The sequence below is a fragment of the Polistes fuscatus genome, unplaced genomic scaffold (genome assembly GCF_010416935.1).
Source record: "Polistes fuscatus isolate 324 unplaced genomic scaffold, CU_Pfus_HIC Scaffold23, whole genome shotgun sequence".
Taxonomy (NCBI): Eukaryota; Metazoa; Arthropoda; class Insecta; order Hymenoptera; family Vespidae; genus Polistes; species Polistes fuscatus.
In genome coordinates, this window is record NW_025113100.1 from 2,666,273 (window position 1) to 2,689,879 (window position 23,607).

General features: G+C 30.3%; 7 protein-coding genes across 14 annotated transcripts; 2 read left to right on the top strand and 5 right to left on the bottom strand.

Moving 5' to 3' along the window:
• Positions 1-984: 984 nt before the first annotated feature.
• Positions 985-2,074, bottom strand: LOC122518166. The gene is made up of 3 exons (XM_043636909.1): positions 1,991-2,074; positions 1,783-1,895; positions 985-1,167 (listed from the first exon to the last, which is right to left on the bottom strand). Exons 1-3 carry the CDS (start codon positions 2,009-2,011, stop codon positions 1,050-1,052), a joined length of 252 nt encoding a protein of 83 aa, XP_043492844.1. The 5' UTR covers positions 2,012-2,074; the 3' UTR covers positions 985-1,049.
• Positions 2,075-3,294: 1,220 nt separating this feature from the next.
• Positions 3,295-3,850, bottom strand: LOC122518169. The gene is made up of 3 exons (XM_043636913.1): positions 3,825-3,850; positions 3,616-3,738; positions 3,295-3,528 (listed from the first exon to the last, which is right to left on the bottom strand). The coding sequence occupies exons 1-3, from the start codon at positions 3,843-3,845 to the stop codon at positions 3,361-3,363; spliced, it is 312 nt and encodes a 103-aa protein (XP_043492848.1). The 5' UTR covers positions 3,846-3,850; the 3' UTR covers positions 3,295-3,360.
• Positions 3,851-4,357: 507 nt separating this feature from the next.
• Positions 4,358-5,133, top strand: LOC122518168. 2 transcript variants are annotated; one of them, XM_043636911.1, is made up of 2 exons: positions 4,358-4,432; positions 4,680-5,133. In XM_043636911.1, the coding sequence occupies exons 1-2, from the start codon at positions 4,391-4,393 to the stop codon at positions 5,082-5,084; spliced, it is 447 nt and encodes a 148-aa protein (XP_043492846.1). In that variant the 5' UTR covers positions 4,358-4,390; the 3' UTR covers positions 5,085-5,133. The 2 variants fall into 2 exon arrangements, with proteins under 2 accessions (XP_043492846.1, XP_043492847.1); XM_043636912.1 differs by lacking the exon at positions 4,358-4,432 and having other exon boundaries at positions 4,611-5,133.
• On the bottom strand, positions 5,121-8,437 carry LOC122518167 (beta-1,3-glucan-binding protein 1-like). Its single transcript, XM_043636910.1, has 8 exons — positions 8,065-8,437; positions 7,358-7,585; positions 7,043-7,236; positions 6,766-6,902; positions 6,471-6,637; positions 5,693-6,027; positions 5,507-5,608; positions 5,121-5,419 (listed from the first exon to the last, which is right to left on the bottom strand). Exons 1-8 carry the CDS (start codon positions 8,207-8,209, stop codon positions 5,318-5,320), a joined length of 1,410 nt encoding a protein of 469 aa, XP_043492845.1. The 5' UTR covers positions 8,210-8,437; the 3' UTR covers positions 5,121-5,317.
• A 317-nt stretch (positions 8,438-8,754) lies between these two features.
• Positions 8,755-14,783, top strand: LOC122518170 (zinc finger CCCH domain-containing protein 18-like). 6 transcript variants are annotated; one of them, XM_043636914.1, is made up of 8 exons: positions 8,755-9,048; positions 9,929-10,300; positions 10,480-11,550; positions 11,678-12,228; positions 12,316-12,578; positions 12,678-13,085; positions 13,520-13,900; positions 14,185-14,783. In XM_043636914.1, the coding sequence occupies exons 2-8, from the start codon at positions 10,228-10,230 to the stop codon at positions 14,594-14,596; spliced, it is 3,159 nt and encodes a 1,052-aa protein (XP_043492849.1). In that variant the 5' UTR covers positions 8,755-9,048; positions 9,929-10,227; the 3' UTR covers positions 14,597-14,783. The 6 variants fall into 6 exon arrangements, with proteins under 6 accessions (XP_043492849.1, XP_043492853.1, XP_043492850.1 ...); XM_043636918.1 differs by having other exon boundaries at positions 13,574-13,900; XM_043636915.1 differs by having other exon boundaries at positions 9,950-10,300.
• Positions 14,784-17,093: 2,310 nt separating this feature from the next.
• On the bottom strand, positions 17,094-19,047 carry LOC122518172 (acyl-coenzyme A diphosphatase FITM2). The gene has a single exon (XM_043636920.1). It carries the CDS (start codon positions 18,393-18,395, stop codon positions 17,178-17,180), a length of 1,218 nt encoding a protein of 405 aa, XP_043492855.1. The 5' UTR covers positions 18,396-19,047; the 3' UTR covers positions 17,094-17,177.
• A 924-nt stretch (positions 19,048-19,971) lies between these two features.
• On the bottom strand, positions 19,972-23,270 carry LOC122518148. Of its 2 annotated transcripts, XM_043636888.1 has the most exons (5): positions 23,175-23,270; positions 22,894-23,077; positions 22,382-22,709; positions 21,718-22,263; positions 19,972-21,618 (listed from the first exon to the last, which is right to left on the bottom strand). In XM_043636888.1, exons 2-5 carry the CDS (start codon positions 23,035-23,037, stop codon positions 20,864-20,866), a joined length of 1,773 nt encoding a protein of 590 aa, XP_043492823.1. In that variant the 5' UTR covers positions 23,038-23,077; positions 23,175-23,270; the 3' UTR covers positions 19,972-20,863. The 2 variants fall into 2 exon arrangements, with proteins under 2 accessions (XP_043492823.1, XP_043492822.1); XM_043636887.1 differs by having other exon boundaries at positions 22,894-23,239.
• Between the last annotated feature and the right edge of the window lie 337 nt (positions 23,271-23,607).

Below are 23,607 nucleotides of genomic sequence, written 5' to 3' on the forward strand. Positions count from 1 at the left end.
GTTCCATGCCACGCGTACCATTTATGATACACGTTAAACTTGACCATCAGGCCACGTGTACCACCGGTGGTACACGTAGTCATATTTATTTAATGCGCAGAACATCAAATGGCTTGAACGACAACTCAGACAAAAATGGCTTGGCACGGAACGCGTTAAACAACGATTTACGATGTTTCTTCATAAAAATTTGAAAAAAATAACAAGAGATAAAATCTTGAATAAAGGCATATTCATTGTAATGAGGAAATATCTTGATTGAAAATGAATCATAAGAGAAATAACAGCGTCGTTTACTATCTAACGTTAATTAATTGATCGTTTTACTAAAGAAAGTCAAAATACACACACAGACACACACAAACACATTTACAAAAATTTATACATTTATTATTATTATATTTAAGAATGATAGATTTAAAATATAGGATGGAAAATAAATGATCTGGTAATGTTCCTTGATTTCATAAGCGGAACAGTGAAACATTTCTTGTAACAACGAGAGATTATTATTATCATTTTCATTACTGCATTACAAATAATACGAATGATTAATTAATTAATCAGATATAACAAAAAAAAAAGAAAAGAAAAAAAACAAAATACACATTAAATCTTTTTAAACGTTCATTGTTTTATGCCAAAAAACAATTAAACAATATAATTATATATAAAAAATAAATAAAAAAAAAAAAGAAAGAAAAAGAGAGAGAGAGAAAGAACACAATTAGTTTTCTTTCTCGTTATTGCAAGCTTAATCGTGTACAAATATACCTCTATTTAAATGATAGTCAATCAATAATTCGTATTAAAATATTCTCTGTTGTTATTATATGCTTAATAATAATAATAATAATAATAATAATAATAATAAATAATGCTTTAATCAGAAATGAATTTCCTAAAGGTAGAAAAACAACGCGTATTAAAACAATTATTATAAATTTTTACTGATACACGCATTAAAATACATTATCAATATATAGAAAATGTTGTTTAGCAACAACCAAAAATTATACACACATACGTAGAAAATGATCTTGTTAGAATTAATGTATGCCTTCGAGAATAGAATACGTTTTATATTCGTACAAATCGGGACCTCCGTAGCCGTACAAGAGTTTACCTCTTCCATTTTCATCGTAATACGGATAACGATACTTTGGCCTAAGAGACAAAAAAAAAGAAAGAAAATAAACCAAAAAAAAAAAGAACAAGAAGAAGAGAAAATCAGTCGAAATATTAATTTAGTCGATGGGGAAATAAAAAAAAGAAAGAGAAGTAAAAAAAGGAGAAATCTCATCCTTCATTATATAGGAAGAGAACGTTATATTTATATTTTAGAAATATAAATTAATAGTGAAAGTATCGATAGATAAGTTATTAAGATAAATACGTAATTTATTCGATGTTTGTTGTTACTATGCTTTAATTTTCTCACTTAAAAACGTATTTATTCGATTAATTAATCGATATATATATATATATATATAAAATATAATAATTATATAATAATATATATTAATATTATTATTAATAAATAATTATTATATATTATATAATAATACGTGTTATTATATATAATATCTTAATAAAATGATATATTAATTAACAAAATAATATAATAACTTGTCTAAGCTACTTTCTTACTTGATTATAAATTTATTTCAAATCAAATCTATTCGTCAAACGATAAAATTTATTTAAAAATTTTGTTTCTCATGCGATTCTATTATAATCGAGATATATATATGTATATTTATTTTTTATATTTAATCTTACCGTTCAAAATATTGGAAATGAGGTGCCTTTGGTTGTCCTATTGTTGCATTACTTTCGACAATTAGTCCGAGGAATATTGAAAGGATCGTTAAAAATACGATCGTAATCATTTTCTGTGCACAAAAATGTTCATTCATGTCACTTTATGCAAAATTATTTTTCTTTTATTTTATTTTAATTATTATTTTCACATAATTTTGTTACTTACCGTTGTATATATTTTTGCCATGATTTATATTTCACTCGACTAAGTTTCTTTAATTTTCAATGACTCGCTATATGTAAAACGAATTTTAAACAAAATGATTTTTTTCTTTATATATATAATCAAACACTGTAAATAATGATATTAGAAACTAAACAAAATAGTACTTCACGGACGTGTGTATTCAACGTGTTTGATTCATCCGATGTTTTAATCTTACTGACTTTACCTTAATGTATCCCCTACTTCATTTTTATTTTCTTTCACAATCGTGTTACTCGTTGTTTGCTTGAAGTGAAAGTTTTAAACACCATATATATATCGATATAGATATATGTATATGTATACATATACATATATGTCATTTCTTTTACTTTCACCTTATTCTAATAGTAGATAAATTATTATTCATTAATTCCTCATTTTTTTCTTTTTTTATTATTTATAAACAATAGTCATGTGAATATATATTTGGAATATTTATATTAATAGAATATACAGAATATGCGCATATTGTATATTCTTTGTGTTATATAATTATTTATAATAAATTAAATTATTACAAAATTATTAAATTATAAAAATAAAATTATTTATATAATAAATTAAATTATTAAAAAATTATTAAATTATAAAAATAAAATTATTTATAATAAATTAAATTATTACAAAATTATTAAATTATAAAAATAAAATTATTTAATATAAATTAAATTATTAAAAAATTATTAAATTATAAAAATAAAATTATTTATAATAAATTAAATTATTAAAAAATTATTAAATTATAAAAATAATATTATTTATATATAATTAATAATTATTTAATCCAATTTCGTTAAGTGAAAGTTTCCAAAATCTTCATTCTATATATTCGAAAATATTCCAAATAAAATGATTTTGTTTATTAAATATAGATTCCACGTATCTCTCATCAAATATTAGATTTTAATACGTATAATAAAACTTGAATTTTCTTAATCAACAAGATAAGATGTCGAAACTTTTCTGACTCAAAGAATTATGCCATATTTATACTGATCATTAAAAATAATAAGATACCTCTCCTAATAAAAATATTTTTATTCCTTTTTACGTGACGAATGAATACAACGAAACGAATAATGACGTGATGAATCGTTAAAATATTTACAAAAATCACGAGACGATTAATAATCAAATTACGAATTATCTTGATCGAACAATATTTGTTGTTTCTATCACAGATAATCATTTCACAATCGGAAAACAATATTATATCGATGTATTAACACAAGATAAGAAAATATTTCGTTGTTGAATTAATTAAAACGTTCTTCATTTAACCAAATTCTTTTTTATCTTTAACTTATTAACGAAAAACAATTAACGTTTTAATTGGCCGCTGAATTTTTTTTTTTACTAGGTGTACCCCATGGTCCAGAATATCCAATACCCATGCCCAATTTGGCTATGGCTTTTTCACCACGAAAACCATTTATTGCCTCGTAATCGATTCTTCTTTGTTTTCCAACTTCGGGATCAAAGTTCCATTCGGTTTGCTTTACAAAAAAAATATAACACAAAATGGAGTATTAATTAATTCATTATATTAACAATAATTTGATGAACACATTGTTTATACTTACTTGATGTGTATTAGGTAATCCAGCAACGTTCGATTGTATAAAACTGATAATCAATCCGGAATTTGCATAAACCAATTTATTTCTTCCATTGTTAATTATCAATAATAACATCCATAATATTATCTAGAATAATTAATTAAACAACAACAACAAAAAGTTGTCATCAATAAAAATACTTAATCATTAATCTAATTAAGAAGAAAACTTACCGAACGAACGAACACATTCATTTCTTCTTCTTAGAAGAAGAAAAAAACCCTTTCTCAAATTTCTTTTGAAAAACAATATGGCCACCGATTTGAAATAAATGTTTTAGTTACCGTGTATCGAATAACAACTAAATCCTTCTCTTCTATGCACAATGCCTTTAAAGAAATCATTTGTATGCGATTGCAATGCAAAAACCATCGTCTAGTTTTTGCCCCCTCCACTATTAGTAGAATACTAGTCAAATCTGGCGTAATATCAACAGTGAAAGTTAGAATTCTCATTAAACAATGTACCAAGAAAATAGATGTGTATGAAACCTAACTAAGACACGTAGATTGAATTACGTTTAAGGAATAACAATGAATTTTAGGTGGGGGAGGGAAAGAAGAAATTGATTTCAATATCGATTATCTATTCTATTCAGGTTTTATCATTCAGAAAGTTCAAGAAAACGAAGGTATAAAGGAGTGACGAGAACCATGTGGCAGTTTATATTTTTCAATTCACATTTGGGTCGAGTTTTAAGGTCGTCGTCGTCGTCGTTGTCGTTGCTGTTCTTGTTACTATGCGTTTTTGCATAATTTTTTTCATTAGTTTTTTATATACGGTGAGTAATAATTTACTTCTTCTTCTTCTTCTTTTTTTTTTTTTTGTTTTGTTTTTTCCTAAAGTCGACTCGATAATAATCGTGCCTGCACTTTGATATATTTATTCTTAATATTATCTAAATATAATCTAAATAAATATTATCTATTATCTAAATATTTGATATATTTATTATTTTAATTTTTATATAATATTTTTGGTTTTTTTCTTTTCTTCTTCTTCTTCTTCTTTTTCTTCTTCTATTATAGATGTGTAATACGATCAATGAAGTTGATTGTACAATCATAACGGAAACAAAGAAGATCCTGCCGTCCGATTTTTGGCCTTCCGATTGGTGGAAAACATTGAAGAATATTTTTATAAACGGCGGATTATGGAAATTACATGAAAATACATCGGCCAGTATTCTCAGAATGTTTTCTTCTCTAACCGGAGAAACCGGTTCTATGATGATAGTGTTCAAACATGATGATGGTCCGCGAGCTTCTTACGCATATCAGCAACGTTTTGGATTCCGCGGTCAGAGACTGGTTGAATTATTGGGAACCGGTTTTAATTCATTTGATAAAAATACCGAACAACCAGCATTGACATTTTTCTTAACTCCGCCTCTTCCATCTTCTTGGCAAACGTATTACAGAAATCCTTCTTGAGAAAGATAATAATAATAATAATAATAATAACAATAATAATAATAAAAATGAATATTTATTTTTTTCTTCCTTTTAAAAAGACACGCTCGTTGATATTTCGAAATGTCTTGGATATTTAAGGAAGAACCAATAATCATAAGTATTTATAATAAATCATTTTTGTTAATGTTAAAGGTATGGTATGTTATAATAATAATAATAATTAAAAAACTATAAAAGCGAGAAGGAATAGATCACAGTGCCCAAACTTTAACATAATCGATTTTCAAACTGGTTTTCCCTTGTTCCCATGTTTTGGCCCATTGGTCTCGTGCCTCGTAAAAATTAAGAACGGCCTGTATATAAACGAATAATAAATCAATACAAATATATTGAATTATTCTTTTTTTTTGTAAATAAACGTGACAAATGATTATTTTTACCTTCGATCCACTGTTCTTCCATGGTTTTTCGATATTATTGCTTCTGCTCATGTCAGGGAATTCCCCGTAGCCTCCAACGGCTAAGCCCAAGGTTAAGAAAAACTACAATTTCCGAAATAAATAAATAAATAAATAAATAACACTTTTGTTAATTTTATTCGAATCGTGTGTCGGATTTATTCTTACCGGTTGATCGAACGTATTATCAATTCTTTGTTCGCCAAAAATAGTATTATCAAATTTAGCAAGAATACGATCGTCTCTCCATTCAATTTCGTAAACGTGGAAATCATCTGACCAGAGCGAGCTCGTGCTTCTACGCAAAAGATCTGATCGCGATGAATAAGGTCCTTCATCCATTTGAAGTGATTTTAATCCACCAGCACAAAGTACATGACCACTCAAATCCGTACTATGCACCGATCTTAAATGCGAATTACCGGAAGCGGATGCAATTCTTATTACTGGTTGCGTCCATCCTTCTCGTTTATTATTGTCATTCGCCACTTCCAAGGATATTACTGTAAATCAATTAGAACACACTATAGATATTAGAATTCAATTCAATTTGTCAAATAATTATTTAATTATTATTATATTTATATTTTAATTTATTATTATAATTATTTAATTAATTATTTATATTAAGGTGAACCAAATATAAATATATAATATATTATATAATAATTAATAATTATTACTATTAATAATTAATATAATAATATATAATTAAATTATTATAATATTATATAACAATTAATAATTATTATATATAATAATTAATATAATTAATATTTCACTTTGTTTGTACACCATAAAATAATTTTATTATTCACGTGAAAACAATTGTATTAATCTGAAGCAACGTAATAAACAAACGAACTTTGGATTCACCCTAATAAATAAATAATATAACGATTTTGTGTTATACTTTAACTTTACAACAAATTGAATTTAAACTTACTAGGATATATCCAATCACCTGCCGGTAATTTAGCTCTTACTTCGATACGTCCGTATTGAAAGGTAAATGAATTGTTGGTATTTAAACGTCCTGACATTATTGGTGGCAAAATATTTGCCCCTACGACTTCGCGTTTGCAATCGTCGCTGCCAGGTGTTGAAGTACATCTTTTCAAAAATATAAATAATATAAAATTCATGAATATTATATCATTGTAACAATTGATACACACACACACATAATACATTTTTTTTTAAATATATTTATAATATTATTATAATAATTATCATCTTGCCTCTGTAATTCCAACGATCCTTGTCTAACAAAATCAGCGCTATATTTTCCATCTAAAAACGTAGGAGTTATTATCAAATGTTGATTTTGTACTTTAACGTTACTGCCGTCTTTGCTATAAACGACGAACTCGAAATCCTAAAAAAAATGTGTACGAGAAACGATTCGATTATTTTTTCAAATATATATAATTAGAAAAAAATTATTATTATTATTATTATTATTATTATTATTATTATTATTATTATTATTATTAATAAAAGAAATATTCGTATTACCGGAGGACCCGAAAATTGTTCGAGTACGGTCCATATCGATGTGTTAAGATTATCAAAACCATCTTCAAAGATTAATTGATTCTCGCAAACTTTCAACGAGTTTCCATTCCCATCGAATACTTTCGTTATCGAAGGTTTATCGCAATTTCCTTCCTTATTCGAACCATGTGGTGTTCCGTCATAATTGAAGAATCCTTTAAAGGTGAAGGGGAGAGGGAAAAAAAAAGAAGTCAAAACAATGAATACAAAATATGTTCGGGATGTGTATCTACGAACGAATTAATTGGACATTTTGGAAATTTCATTAATACGAACCAGTTACTCTGTGTTCTTGATTTAAAAGATTGTATCCTAATCCTTGATAAACAACGTGTACCCAGAAATAAATGATATCACCTTCTTTGAGCTCAGTAGTATGATCTTCGTAAACCCATCTGCCATTACGAGGCTTTATAATATCAATACTAATTACTCCTGCTTCTAATGAATAAAAATCATCGTTGAATTTTACGTGATAAGCGACCAACGTGATACCCTGTTCATCTGTTGAAAAGATAAAAATAATAGAATTTGTAAAAGAAATAATATTCACACATTTTTGTTATCTCCTCCAATCGGTTGCGGTCGTAAATCTTGACCTTGAATTTGAACTTGAATTTAACTACACAAATCATTAAGCTCGTTTTTATTATTATTATTTTTATTATTTGTATTATTGAATTAAAATAAAATTTAAAAAAATATTATTAAGATAACCTTTGTATAGTTTATTAATGTTCATATGCTATCGATCAAAACATTTTATCTGATATATTTCGCAAGTCTAATAAATACATTTAGTTACGGGAAAATACGGACTGTTATGTAATTAAATAATTATAGTTGATACACGAAGTCTTTATATATTTTGTTTTTATCTACGCTCATGATAAATGTTTTTTAACATAGGAAAATTATAAATGTTATTCTATTCCAATATTATAATTTAATATTATTCAATTCAAAATTATTTAATTACTTACGTGGCACAGATATACGCAATCCTTTCGGATAAAGTGGTTCTACGGTTGCACTTGGAGGTGAATAAGCAAAACTTATATTAATATTTATTAATAATGCGATAAAACAAAATAATATCGAACGATAATGATTAAAGTTGAGGAACATTTTGAAAAATTATTATTTTACATACAATTATTTAATAAAAGATTGTAATAATTTTTGTGATAATTATTTAATATAATCATTTAAAGTAATGATATCTGTGTTGAAGAAATTTAACTTCGTTACACGACTACTCCTCATCTCTAACTGAATCCGTAGGACTTCTATAGTATTCTATAATTGTAAAATCATCCGAGATATTTCATATTTTCGAAGAATTCGTTATCAGCACTTTCCCTGATTATGGTTAAAAATTGTTAGTTTTCCTTTTTTATATAACCACTAAGAAAGATTAATCGCGTATACATTTTTTAAATCTTATTATTATTAACAAATACTATCGATGTCATATAATACAATCGATGTATTCAAATTTCGATATATCGAAATACATTTTCGTGTAGTCGTATTACGATTGGTTTTTCGATTAACCAATCGTATAAGCGTAGATAATATTCGTCGACCAATGAGAAAGCAAATCGACCGACGTGTCAAATGTACATTAGGCATATATTATTAACGGTGTTACATCATCTATAATTGTGATCAATGACAAACCGTAACCGTATTGGAACCGAAAGTTTAGTGCTTTGTTAATTTTTTCGTTTGTCTGTCTCTCTTTGTCCTTGTACGAAAGGAACTTTGATCCTATGGAAGTTTAAAACGGGCCGATAATGTTAAAAGTAAAATATATCAACTTCGTCGACATATAAACGGAACGCTAAAACTGAAAGAACATCCCAAAAATACAGAGATTCGATATTTCCTGGGTGACGCCGGAAGCCTTAAAGCCTAGGGAGCATTGAAATCTCCAAAGGCCCACAGGCATACGTGCGAACAAGGTAAGAATCCCATAATACATTATCCGCAACAATTCCTATTCAATTTTCATTATCTTTTTTAAATACGACTTTAAGCGAATTGATGAATGTGCTTTTGTAACAAATATCCTGAAGATCGTATTGCAGTAATATCGATATTATCCCATTCCTAACCTCAATCCTTAGACTGCTTTTCTGAATGCCTTAGATAATTCACTAATTATAAGGGGGGAAATAAATAAACAAATAAGAAGTAAGAAAAGACAAAAAAAAGAAAATATGATCGTGCGAATGCACGTTCATCTACATACGTGATCGTGATTTTATCCTCTATTGGTTTGAATTATTAATAAGCATTTTTCCCTGTTTATTATATTATATGTGTTATTAAAGGAAATATTCATAGGCGTTGTCAAAGAATTTTAGGTATTTCTTCCCAATCAATCATTTACTTTGAATATATTTAATAAATAAATCATATAGATACAGGTTATATTAAACGTTACATTTAGATTACTACGTTCTATAAAACTCTTATTACTGCAATCGATTTAAGATCGTTGATAACGAGTGATACAAATATTATACTTTTCCTCTGGTAATCCTTATCGAGTAATCATCTTAGTAGCAAAATTGTATTCTATTATTAATAAATATTTGATATATTCATAATTTGATCTAAATGTGTTTACGGTTAATAACAAACAAGTTATATTATAAATCGAATGAAATTTTGTTACGAATCATAAAATCACTTAATATGTTTTCTCTCATACATCAATAATACTAGTCGATTAGTTTTGTTTTGTTTTTTTTTTTTCCTTTTTTTTCTTCAGTACCATTTCCTTCTTTCTATTTCGTGCTTCCCTCTTTCCCCCTTTTTAATTTCCTCTCTCCATAGGCCCAAAAAATATTCTTTCAGGTTGAAAGTTCGTTCGTTATAGTTTCTAGTGCAGTAGAAAACGGTTTACGGTTTACCAGTCTTTCTTAATTTGTGTTGTGTTCAAGTTGAAAAAGTTTAATATGAAGCGAAAGAGTTGCGGGGAAGAGAACCCTTGTAAAAAAAAAAGAAAGAAAGAAAGAAAAAGAAAAAAAAAAACAAACAGTATACTTTATAACATGTGAAAACGAAAGTTCAGTTTAAGTATAAAGTTTAAAAAGTTAAATAATTAAAGAAGTTTGTAACGTGATATAAAAAGTATGTTGAACGCGGTATGGAATGCGCGCGATGTGCCTTCAAGAGCGAGTACTGCACGGGCTCTTTTTGACACAGGTAAGCTCATCGATGCCACAGAGGCAGATTTTTCAGTGCTACATTTGGCCCGTACGCCTATAAATTGACTTATCAAGTAAGAGGATCCATATGTCTCAAATATACTCAACACTTTGATCTTCCATTTTTTCCACTATTCAAATTATTCTATATTTGCTATGAAATTGTCTTTTTTTCAGGCTGGAATAAGCACAAGATGTCTGACTCCGGTTCGGAGAGTTCCTCATCCGAAGGTTACCTCGCCAGAAGAAAACAACTTAACCCTGGGGACGATGTGACCTCTACGCGTTTTTCACAGCGGTCTCCCTCTCTCTCCGATAGGAAGTCCCCAACGAGTTCTCTTTCTTCCAGAGGCAAATCACCAGCTTCTATCATGTCTGTCGACAGAAGATCTAAATCACCAAGGTCAACGCCAGCATCTCCAAAATCACAAAGATCCGAATTGATGTCTCCTAGCGAAGACGGTTCTCCAAGGTCTCCACGATCACCACGATCTCCTCGTTCTGAATCCCCGCTATCGAAGTCTCCACCCGCTTCTCCCAAGTCTTATCGCTCAGGCAATAATTCTATAGATTCGCCACGTACTGATCGTAGTTCCTCGAGGTCACCTATTCAAGATGAAAGATCTTGCCTTTCGACACCGCACGATTCTAAATCTTTACTCTATGGAGATTCGGAAGCAAAGTCATATGATTTCGATGCGGATACTCAAAAATCCAGAGATAATTCGCCAAAATCACTTTCGTATAGAAATAGCGAATCCAGACAGAGTTCGCCTAAATCGCCAAGGTCAGGACGTAGCTCGGTCAAATCTCTTCTATCTGGAAGAAGTTCTCCAAAATCTTATAAATCTGGTCAAGCGTCTCCTATAGATGATCACGAATCTGACAAACATTCGCCTGAACGATCTCCAGTAAATAAAAATAATTCTTTTAATGAATTAGACGGAGAACAGATATCGGATGGAGATATAGACGACGAACCAGAACCTGTTCCTAAATCGAAACCTGCTCCGATATCTCACGGAGAAGACTTGTCCGATGTATCTGATCTTGAAAGTATGGATGGCGCAGAAGAATCTATCGATCAGGAAAGAGACTCTATCAAAGAAAAAAGAGATGACAATGAGCCGAGTATGAAGAACGACGATAAAATTGGACAAGAGGAGAAAACTGCTAGTGTAAATATAGAGGAGAGCGAACAACTTGATTTCGAAGCTGACGGTCAGTGGAAAGATGAACGTGATGAAGGTAAAGTTATCATTTTCATCTTCTTTTTTTTCTTTATTTTTTTTTTTCTAAATAAATTTATTTAAAGAAAGATACGTTTATTTTTTTTTATGTATGTATCTATCTTATTAAAAGTTTTAATTAATAGGAGATGCAGATATTCCTGCAATTAAGGAACACAAAGATAAATTAGAAAGAGATGCTAAAGAAAAAGATAAGGATAAGGATAAGGAGAAAGATAAAGACAAGGATAAGGATAAAGACAAAGAAAAAGATAAGGGGAAGGGAGTTGATAATATAGGAGCGAACAACGACAAGGAAGAGGGCGAAGAAGACGGAGAGAAAGAATCCGAATTGGAAGAAGGAGAACTTAGCGATGGAGATGATGCTCGACCGGAAGAAACAGAACCAAGACCTGTTTGTAGATTTTACAATCGAGGACAATGTACGTGGGGTGTTAGCTGTAGATTTTTACATCCCGGTGTAACTGACAAAGGTAATTACACTATGTTCGACATGGTACGACCAATGGCCTATCCTCCACATGCTGCTGCACCTCACGAATATCGAGCACATATCGATAGACCAAGTATCGTACGACCATTAACCGGATATGGTGGTGCTCCACCTCACGCACCAAAAGTGGAAGAACTGCCAACCGAATCTGCCTGGGAACGAGGATTACGGCATGCCAAAGAAGTAAACATAGAAAATTTCTAAATACGTATATCAAATATACAACAACTAATAAACAAAAACCTAATCAAATTTATATTATCTTTCCAGATGATGCGTAAAGCTAACAAACGCAAGGAATCCGATATGGATTTCGAAGAGAAGAAGATGAACTTAAGTTTAGGACAAGATGAGCTGGATCGTGAAGCAGGATATTATGTACGAGCTGCTAGCCCTGAACCACCTGTTGAAAGGTGGCCACCGAGGGAACCACCGCCACGAAGGATACCACCACCAAGAATCACACCTGAACGGTACATCGATGAACCGGAAACTTATTATCCACCTCCTGCAGCACCGCCTGATTATTATCGGTAATAAATTAAATGTAGAAATCACACGTAGACTCAAGGATACGACTCTATTCATATTTTCTAACAATTGGTATTTACATGTTTGTATTATTCTTTTAGGAGAGTGCATTACAAGTCGGATTCTCGAACTGCTGGGGAATATCGCGAGCGGCTCGAGTATCATGGAATTCCACGGGGTGCACCGCATTCTGTTTCACCGCCACCACATACCAGAGAACGCGAACGTGAAAGAGATAGAGAACGCGAACGTGACAGGGAACGTGAGTATTACGAGAAGTATGAAAAGAAGCACAAGCGACCATCTAGGGAGGTCATAGTTGAACGCATACCACCGACTAAAACTTGGCGCGAAGAGGAACCGCCACCTATGGAAAGAGGAAGAGGCGACGAATGGGCAGATCCATGGATGCGTCGTAAATCACCGAGTACCGTGCGCCGCAATACGACATCCTCCAGACGTTCTCGAAGACAATCCTATTCCTCTGGATCATCCTACTCATCGACCAGGTAAGACTTAGTATTCAACGGCGGTAATTATGAAAAAAAATATATTTCTAGTTTTTAATTAGTTTTAGATGATAGGAGGGAGGGGGGTTAATGACACAGAGATAGGATCGAGTTTAATTCTTTTCATTGGAATTAGCTTGATATTATTTGTCGAAACGATGGTTATAGTTTATTCGGATCGTTAAATATATTTTCTATAGTAGAATCGCGTTTTGTAGCTTGACTCCATCTCTGATTTGGTATAAGTAAAAAGAAAAAAAAAAGAAAAATAAAAAAAAAAAAACAGGAAAAAAGAAAGAAAGAAAGAAAAAAATAAACAGAAAAAAAAAGAGAAATAATATTCATAGAAAATTGCATAGAAGAAACAAAAAGAAAAAGAAGACCATCGTAATTACAAATTGAAATAAGAACGAGTAAGAGTATAATTTTTTTAGTTCTAGCCGTAGCTCGAGCCGATCTAGCTACAGTTCTTACGACTCCCTATCCAGGTCCCGTTCACCTACTCCTCCCTCTAGAACCCGCAGCAGTGGAAAAGGGAAAGCAACGGTCCCTTCACCACCTGCGAGCGCAGCAGCAGTTCCTTCTGGAGCACCACAGCGTGGTGCTATGCTAATGAACCCACCGGCTCCTTCTCCTCGTCCACCCAAAGGCTCCATCTCTCCTACTACGGGAACGCTACACCGACGTGCTGGTTTGAATCCGCCAGCACCAAGTCCGTTATCGTCTCATCAACGACATCATGAAAAAACAAGGGACAAAGCAGCCATTGCTGCGGCTGCAGTGGCTAAGGTTATCAAAAGTAGATCTAGGTCTAGGTGAGAAATTATTTTGTTTCTCATATTTTATTTGATTATCATTTGTTAACCTTTTGAATACCATATATGCGTTTTTTTTGTCGACAAGGATGCAAAAATTATTCTCATAGGAGAAAAATTATTATTTAAATTATATTATTATAAAAATTATTATTTAAATTCGCTCGTACGTGAAGACTCGTATATGAATCTTTAGTAAAGAAAGGGTTAAATATGAGAAAATTCTATAAAAAAAAAAAAGAAATAAAAATAGATAAATATGAATTATTCTTTGATTATTACAGATCTTCTCATAGCAGTTCTGGATCAGAAAGTAGCGGTAGCAGTAGCGATTCGAGCGAATCGAGTTACTCGTCGTCTTCCAGCGAAACTCGTAAAAGAAAAGATTCCACGCCACCTTTAACGCGCAAAGATTCTAAAGCTATAGACGCGTTGAAGCTTAGCGGAACGAAACAACAGATAAAGCTTACTTTGAAACCAACAAGTAACATTTCAACGACCAAGAAGATAGATCGTTCGACAATAATGGCTGGAAAGAAGAGGAGCCTCGAATCTCCGCCTTTGATTGATAGCAAAGCAAGTGTTGCTGCTGCTGCTGCCAAAGCTGCTAAAAAAGCTAGCTCTCGTCGTGAGGAATTATTGAAACAACTTAAAGCTGTCGAAGACGCAATTGCTCGGAAGAGGTCGAAAGTTTGAACTTCTGGAATATAATAATAATTATTATAAGTTAAAGTAAAGAAAAAAAAAGAAAAAGAAAAAGAAAACGAAAAACCCAAACGTGTGCGCGCTTCGTCGTCGTTTCTTGCTTTTCTTCATCATCGTCGACCGTTTAATACGATGTATTAAAAATTGCATAAATAATAAGTCAAAGTATTTCTTAGGATGATCGATGCATAATTAGTTGTAATAATAATAATAATAATAATAATAATAATAATAATAATAATATTTGAGAGAATCAGAAGCAGATCAGTGGTGCGTGGATCAACGATATCTTTTTTTGTTTTTGTTTTTTATATTATCTCTTTTTTTTCATTTATCTATTACGAATTTTTAAGATCATTCAAATATTTTTCCAATTTTATTTTCTTATTCAATAATTTTTTTTTATTTTTTTTTCCCCTCTCCAAGCCAATCGTCACATCATCGATCGTTGTTTCTTTTTTTTTTGTACACTTTCATTAATTTCAAATCGTGCCCTATATATTATTATCTTTAAGCAAGTTGGTGGGTGGGATTTTTTTTTTATATCCTTTTATAATGTGTAAAAGCTTTATCAAAGTTATTATCATCAAACGAAATAAAATAAATAATAAAATAACGTTCAGTGAAGAGAAATAGATACAAAGTAAGGGTTTTTTTTTTTTTTTTTTGGAATAAATACGAAAACTCGTGTGGTAACTGTTTAACAAAAGATAAATAACGTAACTTATTTTTGCTTATACTACGCGATTATTATTTAGATTTCTACTGCATATTATATTGTTTCAGAACTTAAGTAAAATAGATGGGAATTGTTATGTTAGTATCAGTTTATGGACAATAATTATAAAATTGTCGTTTTAAAATGTGTATAAAACGACATTATTTTACCTGTTAATTCCAGTTTTCTTTTCTTTTCTTTTCTTTTTTTATTTTTTGTTTTGTTTTAATAAAGTAAGTTTATATTAGCATTAAGAAAAAAAAAAAGTAAAAGTAACGCCGATGATTTAATGATAATAGAAAATCAATCGTAGTTCATTTGTTTACGTTTGTTTAAATTCAAAATGTATTATTCTGTATTTGTTCATTTTAACGAGTTATAATATTTAACAAATTCGATTAATGAGAAACCGTTCGCATTATTATCACAAGAAATATATAATAATTTATTATTATTATTATTTTTCTTTATTTTTTTTTTATCTTTTTTTTCTTTTTTTTTTATGATCAGGTGAAGAAAAAAAAGAAAGTATCGAAATAATATGCGTTGTAACAAAAGAGAGGGTAAATTTTATTATTACAAAAACGTGCTGCGATCGTTGAAAATACGCGCGTATGTATACTTATTGTAAAAAAAATAATAATCATTTTACAAACGATCGCACGACGTTAACAACTCATCGTATTATTTTGTATCAATAACGTGTTTTATCTTATAATATAAATTGTATTTTGCATTAGTAGTTTGTTCGAAATCCATTTTGTTAAAGAGACAAACGATGAATCTTGCATTGGATACAAAAATATATTTGAGAAAAAAAAAAAAAAAAGAAAAAAAAAGATAGAAACACAAAGACAAGAAAAAATGATTGAACGAACACATTGTATTTATATACAAAAAAAATTCTGATATATATCACTCGTTAGATTTTATAATAATTTAACGACAGAATTTAAAAAGTAGGAGGGGAGGGGGGAAGGATAATGATTGTGCGGACAAAAGGAAGTATGATAAGAACGTAAATGCGTGTTAGCGATTAATTGCACAAGATATGAGCGATAAATTTGTTATTCTTTTTTTCTTTTTTCTCCCCCTTCGGTTTTTCATTTAATAAAAAGCATATTACATGTGTACTTTGTACTTTCTTTTCTTTTTTTTTTTCTTTTTCTTTTCTTTTCTTTTCTTTTTATACAAAACGTGCGACGTGAGCCTATTTACAATTCCTTACCACCATAAATAATGTTCTATATTCAACAACAACCAACCAATAAATATGAACACAATAGTTCTAAGTATAAATTGTATAACGAGGTAAATTAATAATTTAAAATTGTATCGATGATTACAGTTAAAATCGTACCTCGAAGACGGAATTATTCTGATCATTTTACAAGTAAACAATCCGTAAAAGAGGTAGTTATAGCACAGTTATAAACATCCCGGTTTATATTTATTTATTTTATTATTATTGTTATTTTTCTTTCTTTCTATCTATCTATCTATGTATTTTAATTATCACCTATAAAAATTGATAAAGCTTGAAAAGAGATACGGCAAGAGTGTGGATTTGCGTGAGAGAAAAAAAAAAATATAAATCAGCTGGTCATTTCTAACAATCAGATCCTAAATGAGAGAGATATATCTTACATGTATATTATTATAATATACATAAGAAACGTAAATCGGTTTATATAAAAATATTACAATATTCCTTTTAGTTTCTTCTTTTTTTTTTTTCCTTTTAAATATTCGCAGACATTAATTGAGAAATAAACAAATTTGATTAGACGATTTTGAAAATGATGAAGAAGAATGAAAGAAAGAAAAAAAAAAGGAAAAACAACACAACCCCATTTAAATTGCACGATAAGATGGAGGAGGAGTTTCAGGTTCGGATAATCTACTCGTCGAGCTATTTCTTTCAAGATTATCTTGACAGGTTCGTATAGGAAGACCCATGAACCTGTTTGTATTTCCATTCAACGTGCTACGTCTTGCACGCGCTGCATTTAAATCGTGTTGAGGTTTGACTTCGTTATATTTAAACAGACCATCACCGGGTGGTGGTAAACCAATTTTAGGTAATTTGTACCACCATTGATACGTAACGTACCAAGTTAAAACTGCAGCAATACCACCGAGAAATTTCTCTATCATGATGTGATAGTAGAGTACCGTAGAAACCAACATAACGTCCCATAATAATTGTTGTACAGTCATAAAAACAAAGAGAGCTCTTAAATAAGGTGTAAAAACTTTGTGAGCCTTTTTAAGGAATTCCAAATCTCGATCTGAGAGATTCCGAAGTGGTCCAAAGCTGGTCTCATTGGGGGTGATTCTGGTGTGTTCCTCTCGCATGATCAGATCTTTAATACCTTCCCAGCCTATCATAGAAGAACCTTCTTCCGCTAAGATAAGACTGGAGTATATTAGGATGAATGTATGACCTGATATATCAAACCCGTTCCAAAATTTTCCAGCTTGAAGGCATTTAACTTTGAATTGCAATTGGGCTTCCTTGGTATTGACGCAACGGCCAAAATTTGTTTCAATGTAATTGAATAATCTGGTCCACATTAGCCAGGCCAACGTGGCAAGTACCAAACGTGCCAAATGTTTCAACAAGATAGACCTCCTACCGCAGCCAAGAGTGTGCGAAGTAAGAACTATCCACGGTATAGTTACCATCAACAACCATCCCCATCCCCATTTAACGAAATATCGATTAAGTGCATTATCCGATCGGGAAAAATACGATCTAGGCATTATCACGAAATCAGCCACGAGTGATATCGTAAATATCGTCCCACAATATATGGCTACCTTCAATCTGGTATCAAATAGCAATGATTTCTTGCAAACGTGTAAAAACATAGTTACGAGTATAAGACCTATAGAACTTGGTGCAGTTGTTGGTCTCGTACCACCACGATCCTCTTGACTCAAATTTGGACGAAAATTTAAACGACTCGATGATCTCGCGTTACCACCAGAAAATGAATTGTTGTTTCCCGCGAAATTGTTACCACCATTTCCGAGATTTGGGTGGATTCTTCGTTTTCCAGCAGCCATCCTTGTTCTTCGTGGTTTTTTTTAATCTCGTTCTTCCGTTGTTGATTATTTTTTATTTTCTCTTCTCTTATATTTTCCTGCTTCTTTTTTCTATTTTTTTTTCTTTTATTATTTATCTTCAATCAATACGCGATCTCATTTATTTATCTCAGTTCATTATCTAACTAATTTGAGGTTAGAAACGTTTAAACAGCTGATTAGAAATCAGAGGTTATGACAATTGTTCACTTGTCCCTTTTTTATTTTTATTTTTTTTAAATTATTTCAACAAAAGAGTCGAACACTTATTATTCCTTTTATTTCGTACGATTATTAGTTAGCCTAATAATTAGGCTAAAACGTGTTACGAAGATTTACACTGGCACGAGTAACTTTTTTTGGTATATTTTTCGTCTGTCCTCGATGAGTTTATAGTCCAATGTATCCAATTCGCTCCGTCATCAAAATTATATATTTATTATGTATCCTTTTTGTCCCCTCTCCAATTCTAAAATAATTATACGTTAGTTTCTTCAGAATCTTTTAAGTAGTACTATTTAACGTCGCGTTCGATCAAAAGAAAAAAAAAAGAAAAGATAAATAAAATGTCACAATTGTGCGTGTCATTTTTAGCAGAGTTCAAAGTTCAAAGATACCGTTAAAAGTTCCTACACTTCGGGGATTTTTTTCTTCTTTAAAATGTATATATATATATGTATATATATATGTAAGCTTTGTATGCATGTCCAGTGCATTGAGTGATTAGCTGTTTGAATGTGGCGCCATACATTGAGGGACAGTCTTTAAATCTGGCAAGAGCATTTTAGAAGTTTAGTAGAAAAGTCTTGTAAATTAAATATTTAATTGAAAACGCATTAAGATTGGCATCAATTAATAGAGAAACGGGAGCATGAACTTTTAATTGTTGATTCTCTTATTTTAGGTTAATTGATCACATGTAAATATTGTAAAATTATTAACTTAACCTATTATGTTTAAATAAATAACTCTTATTTTAGACGAATCTAATTGTGGTTCTTATTCTCAACAAATTAAGGATTACAAACATATTATATATATAATATAATATAATTAATATTTATTATCAGTTCTCTCCAAACATTTCTATCAATGAGATTCGTGATTATTAATTGCATTCGATTTGAATTAATTGCGTATATCTTATGTTTTACTCGCGTTTATTTTTTAATATTTTTTCGAAATACGTTGGCGGGAAAATTTGAAATAAAAAATGACGATGCATCCCCTGTTGTGTTTACTCGCGTTTATTTTTTAATATTTTTTCGAAATACGTTAGCGGGAAAATTTGAAAATACAAATGAAGATGCATCCCCTGTTGTTTACTCGCGTTTATTTTTTAATATTTTTTCGAAATACGTTGGCGGGAAAATTTGAAAATACAAATGACGATGCATCCCCTGTTGTTTACTCGCGTTTATTTTTTAATATTTTTTCGAAATAAGTTGGCGGGAAAATTTGAAAGAACAAATGACGATGCATCCCCTGTTGTTTACTCGCGTTTATTTTTTAATATTTTTTCGAAATACGTTGGCGGGAAAATTTGAAAGAACAAATGTTTTGCATCTAGCCCATTGGAAAACAATATATTTGTGACATGATTTACATAGATACAATTGTTTCGTTGCTAATTTTTTAAATCTATTGTACAAATGAGTACATTTTGACAACTAGAACGATGATTCCAGCAATAGTTTATTTCTACGTATTTATATATTATAATTTATGCGCATATTATATAATTGAAATTAAACCAATCGAATCATTTGACGTGCAGGGATTGTGTGTCACACTGTTTAGGCATTTAAATATAACACCACCATTCAGTTAAGTTTCCAAAATTGCATTTACCTTGCAACAATATGTAACAATTGATGAATTATTATTTTAATGTTAGCGTTGAATGGTATGACTTTTCTTTTCTTTTTATTCTTTTTTTGTTCTTTTTCTTTTATCATACAATAATTTTTAAATTGTACATAACACACGTAGGCGTAATATTCGATGATAATATTTTCCAAGTTAATAACGTGCAATGATATTAATATTTTTTTACATTAATATAGGCGCACTGAAGCGTAATACAGTTGCAAGAAAAATTACATCATGTAACAGCGATAGCTCATTCGAAGGCACCATTATTATCGTTTGACTAGTAAAAAGATTTTTCGATAAGCCAGCTTTTTATTTAATAATAATAGTAATAATAATAATAATCATAATAATAATACGTAAATTAAATTCAGTCGTGTAATATCACTTTTATTCGAATCACTAGGATTCTTAAAGATATTTTTTAAGATAGGAAAAAGAAAAATAAATAAATAAAAAAATAAATCAATTTAAAAGTAATAGCATCTCATTAGGATAAAATTAATCGATTTACAATTAATTCGAAATGACTATAAATGGTGTGAGTTAAAGTAACACTTTGATATTAATATTAATATTTATCGTTTATCTACGCCCGTAGAATGCATAGAATTAGCATAATTGAGTAATATTTTAAAAAATTGCACATTAGGATGCGGTAAGTTGGATAAAATTAAATCTAATTTAACTATTTTTATTTTGGACGTCAACATCCTAGGTGATTCGTTATTATACGAAGACCAATAACTCACTAATTCTGGATATCCCTCGTGATTGATATTAGCAGCCGCGATAGAATTAAATTTCATTCGTAAATCTAAATTTGGTTGACAATTAGTACCATTGCACAATTGAGTAACATCGGTTTGACTAGCATTAATGACTTGTACGTCGGTGTAATTAACGAAAACAATTAATACCCTTTCAATTAATTTCCTTTCAACTATTTTCGATACCGTATTAGTTACCGAAGGATTAGTATCGAGCCATTCCCAGAATTTAATAACAAACCCGGTGCTGTATGGTTCTTCGGATGTTATTAAAAATGCTGGTTTGGAGACAAACGAATTTGGGCTTACGTATTCCCAAATAGGAAACGTTTGATTAGGCTGATTTTGTAAAGTCAGATTGATAGTAGCTTTACAAGATTCCCAAGGACAAACGCCTTCATTTTTAACCATCAAACGATGATAACGCGTAGGCTTCCAATAATTATTTTCTTCCTCCGACATCATTACTTTGAAAATACGGGGCGAAGCTTTTATCTCCCTTTTTCTTTGCGATAAACTCGAACCGTTGAGTAGTACTTTTAACGACACGTATTTCGTAATACCTACAAAATAAATATAATATGATATTTATTAAATGATAAAAAATAATCATATGAGAAAAAAAATAAGAAAAATACGTATGAGATTAAATGAATACATACGTTTACCGTTCGTGTCGTGACACACGTATAAAATAGTACCATCGGAAACTAGATTGTATATGTTAACTAACGAACAATTGTGTTTTGTATATTTTCCTAACAATTGGCCAGTATTACCAGATAAAAGTACAAGAGTAGAAACATTCTCTTGCGATATTTCTACGCTTAAAAGATCTTCGACTCCATCAGAATTGAGATCTGGTAAGATAACTGGTAACTTTGAAAACGTATGTACTTCGGAACTCCAATGTATTTTACCTTTAGTTGGATCTATACTTTTTAATAAACCACGTTCACCGACAACTATACAATCTGGTTTTCCAGATTTATCCGTATCGATGGATAAACAATCGATATTAGTTGGTATTCTTTCTAAACGAACCCACCAGGAATCAAAACCGCTGGTTCCGTCTATGTATAAGATAAAACCTTTTCTTGTTGTTTTAGAATTATAATTTGTATTGCTATCGTTGTATTCTTGACTTCTAAGCAAAAATATAAGATCGTATGGAGATCCAGGAATAATTGTTATAGGCCCGTGTACTTCTACAAAAATAATATAACAATTAAAACGGTGAAGTATTATAATATAACGCTTTGTTCATTTGTTTGTTTAAATTTATTCGTTTATAAATCATTTTATATGAATTTTTTTCATACTCACCTACGTTCAACAAAGTTTTCTCCCATGAAACCGATGATTGTGGTTTATTAACCGGTGGACATACCATAGTATCACATGGTAAAACATACAAAAACACAAGTATCGTTACTATACATAATAATATAGATATGATTAAACAAAATCTTCGAAAAGGTGACATATCTCTACGTTTCCATAAATCATTTTGCGTAGTGCCTTCTATTATCATTGTCGGTATATCATCTCTGTAACATTTAATTGTATTTTGTCCATTCCTAGTACGATTAGCTAAATTTCTAGTTTCATCCAATGGATAATAAACTCCGTGTTCGTGAACCGTTGTAGGCTCCTATAATAATTCAATTAATTATAAACAAAATTTTAACAAATCAATCTATTTGTGAGTAGAAATCTTTTTTTCATCTTTTTTTTTTTTCTATATTAAGATCAAATCTTTGAGATGTATGATTTTAATATAATTGACCTAATTACTTTGATTCTTTTATAATAATTTAAAATCATTAATCTCTTACCATAGTTGTTCTCTCATCGTTAGTTTGTTTATTTGTTAAATCATTTCTTTGTATTATATGTTTATCTTCATCTTCGGTATCGGTATTGCTCATACATTGAGGAAGAGGTGTATAACCTTTTCCACTGTGATGCTCAGCAGACATGATCAAAAATGTTATTTGATTAATTTACTTTTCCATATATCTACCGATTTAAAGATCAGCAATTATAATATTATATCATCAATTCATATCGAATGCATTTATTGAAAAATCAATGTTGCACTAAAAACATTACTGACCTTCCTTATCGCGAATATATCTGAAATTAATCTGAATATATAGTATGTGTGTATTATGACGGGTAAAGGTTAGGAGAATCATCTCATATGGGGGAAAATTTAAAAGTGTCTAGTGTATGCTATAAATAACAGTTCAAAAACCTTCCACAATGGCGCTGGTGTAGACAAAGTGTATGGTATGAATATAGCAATTGTAGACGAATTGAAGTATGTGGAAGTTTCTCTTTCCTTGTTTATTTGTCAATTTTACTCTAATAATATTTGGCGCCACTTTTAAAATTTACCTTGATGCTAATGTGGCGCCACCTTAATTTAATGCATTTGACGGACACTTTTTATATACACAGATGATTCTCTCTTTACCTCTAACCTCTATAGAGGGCAGATCAACTGAAAATTCAAATGCATTCGAATATTAAAGGTAGCAAAAACT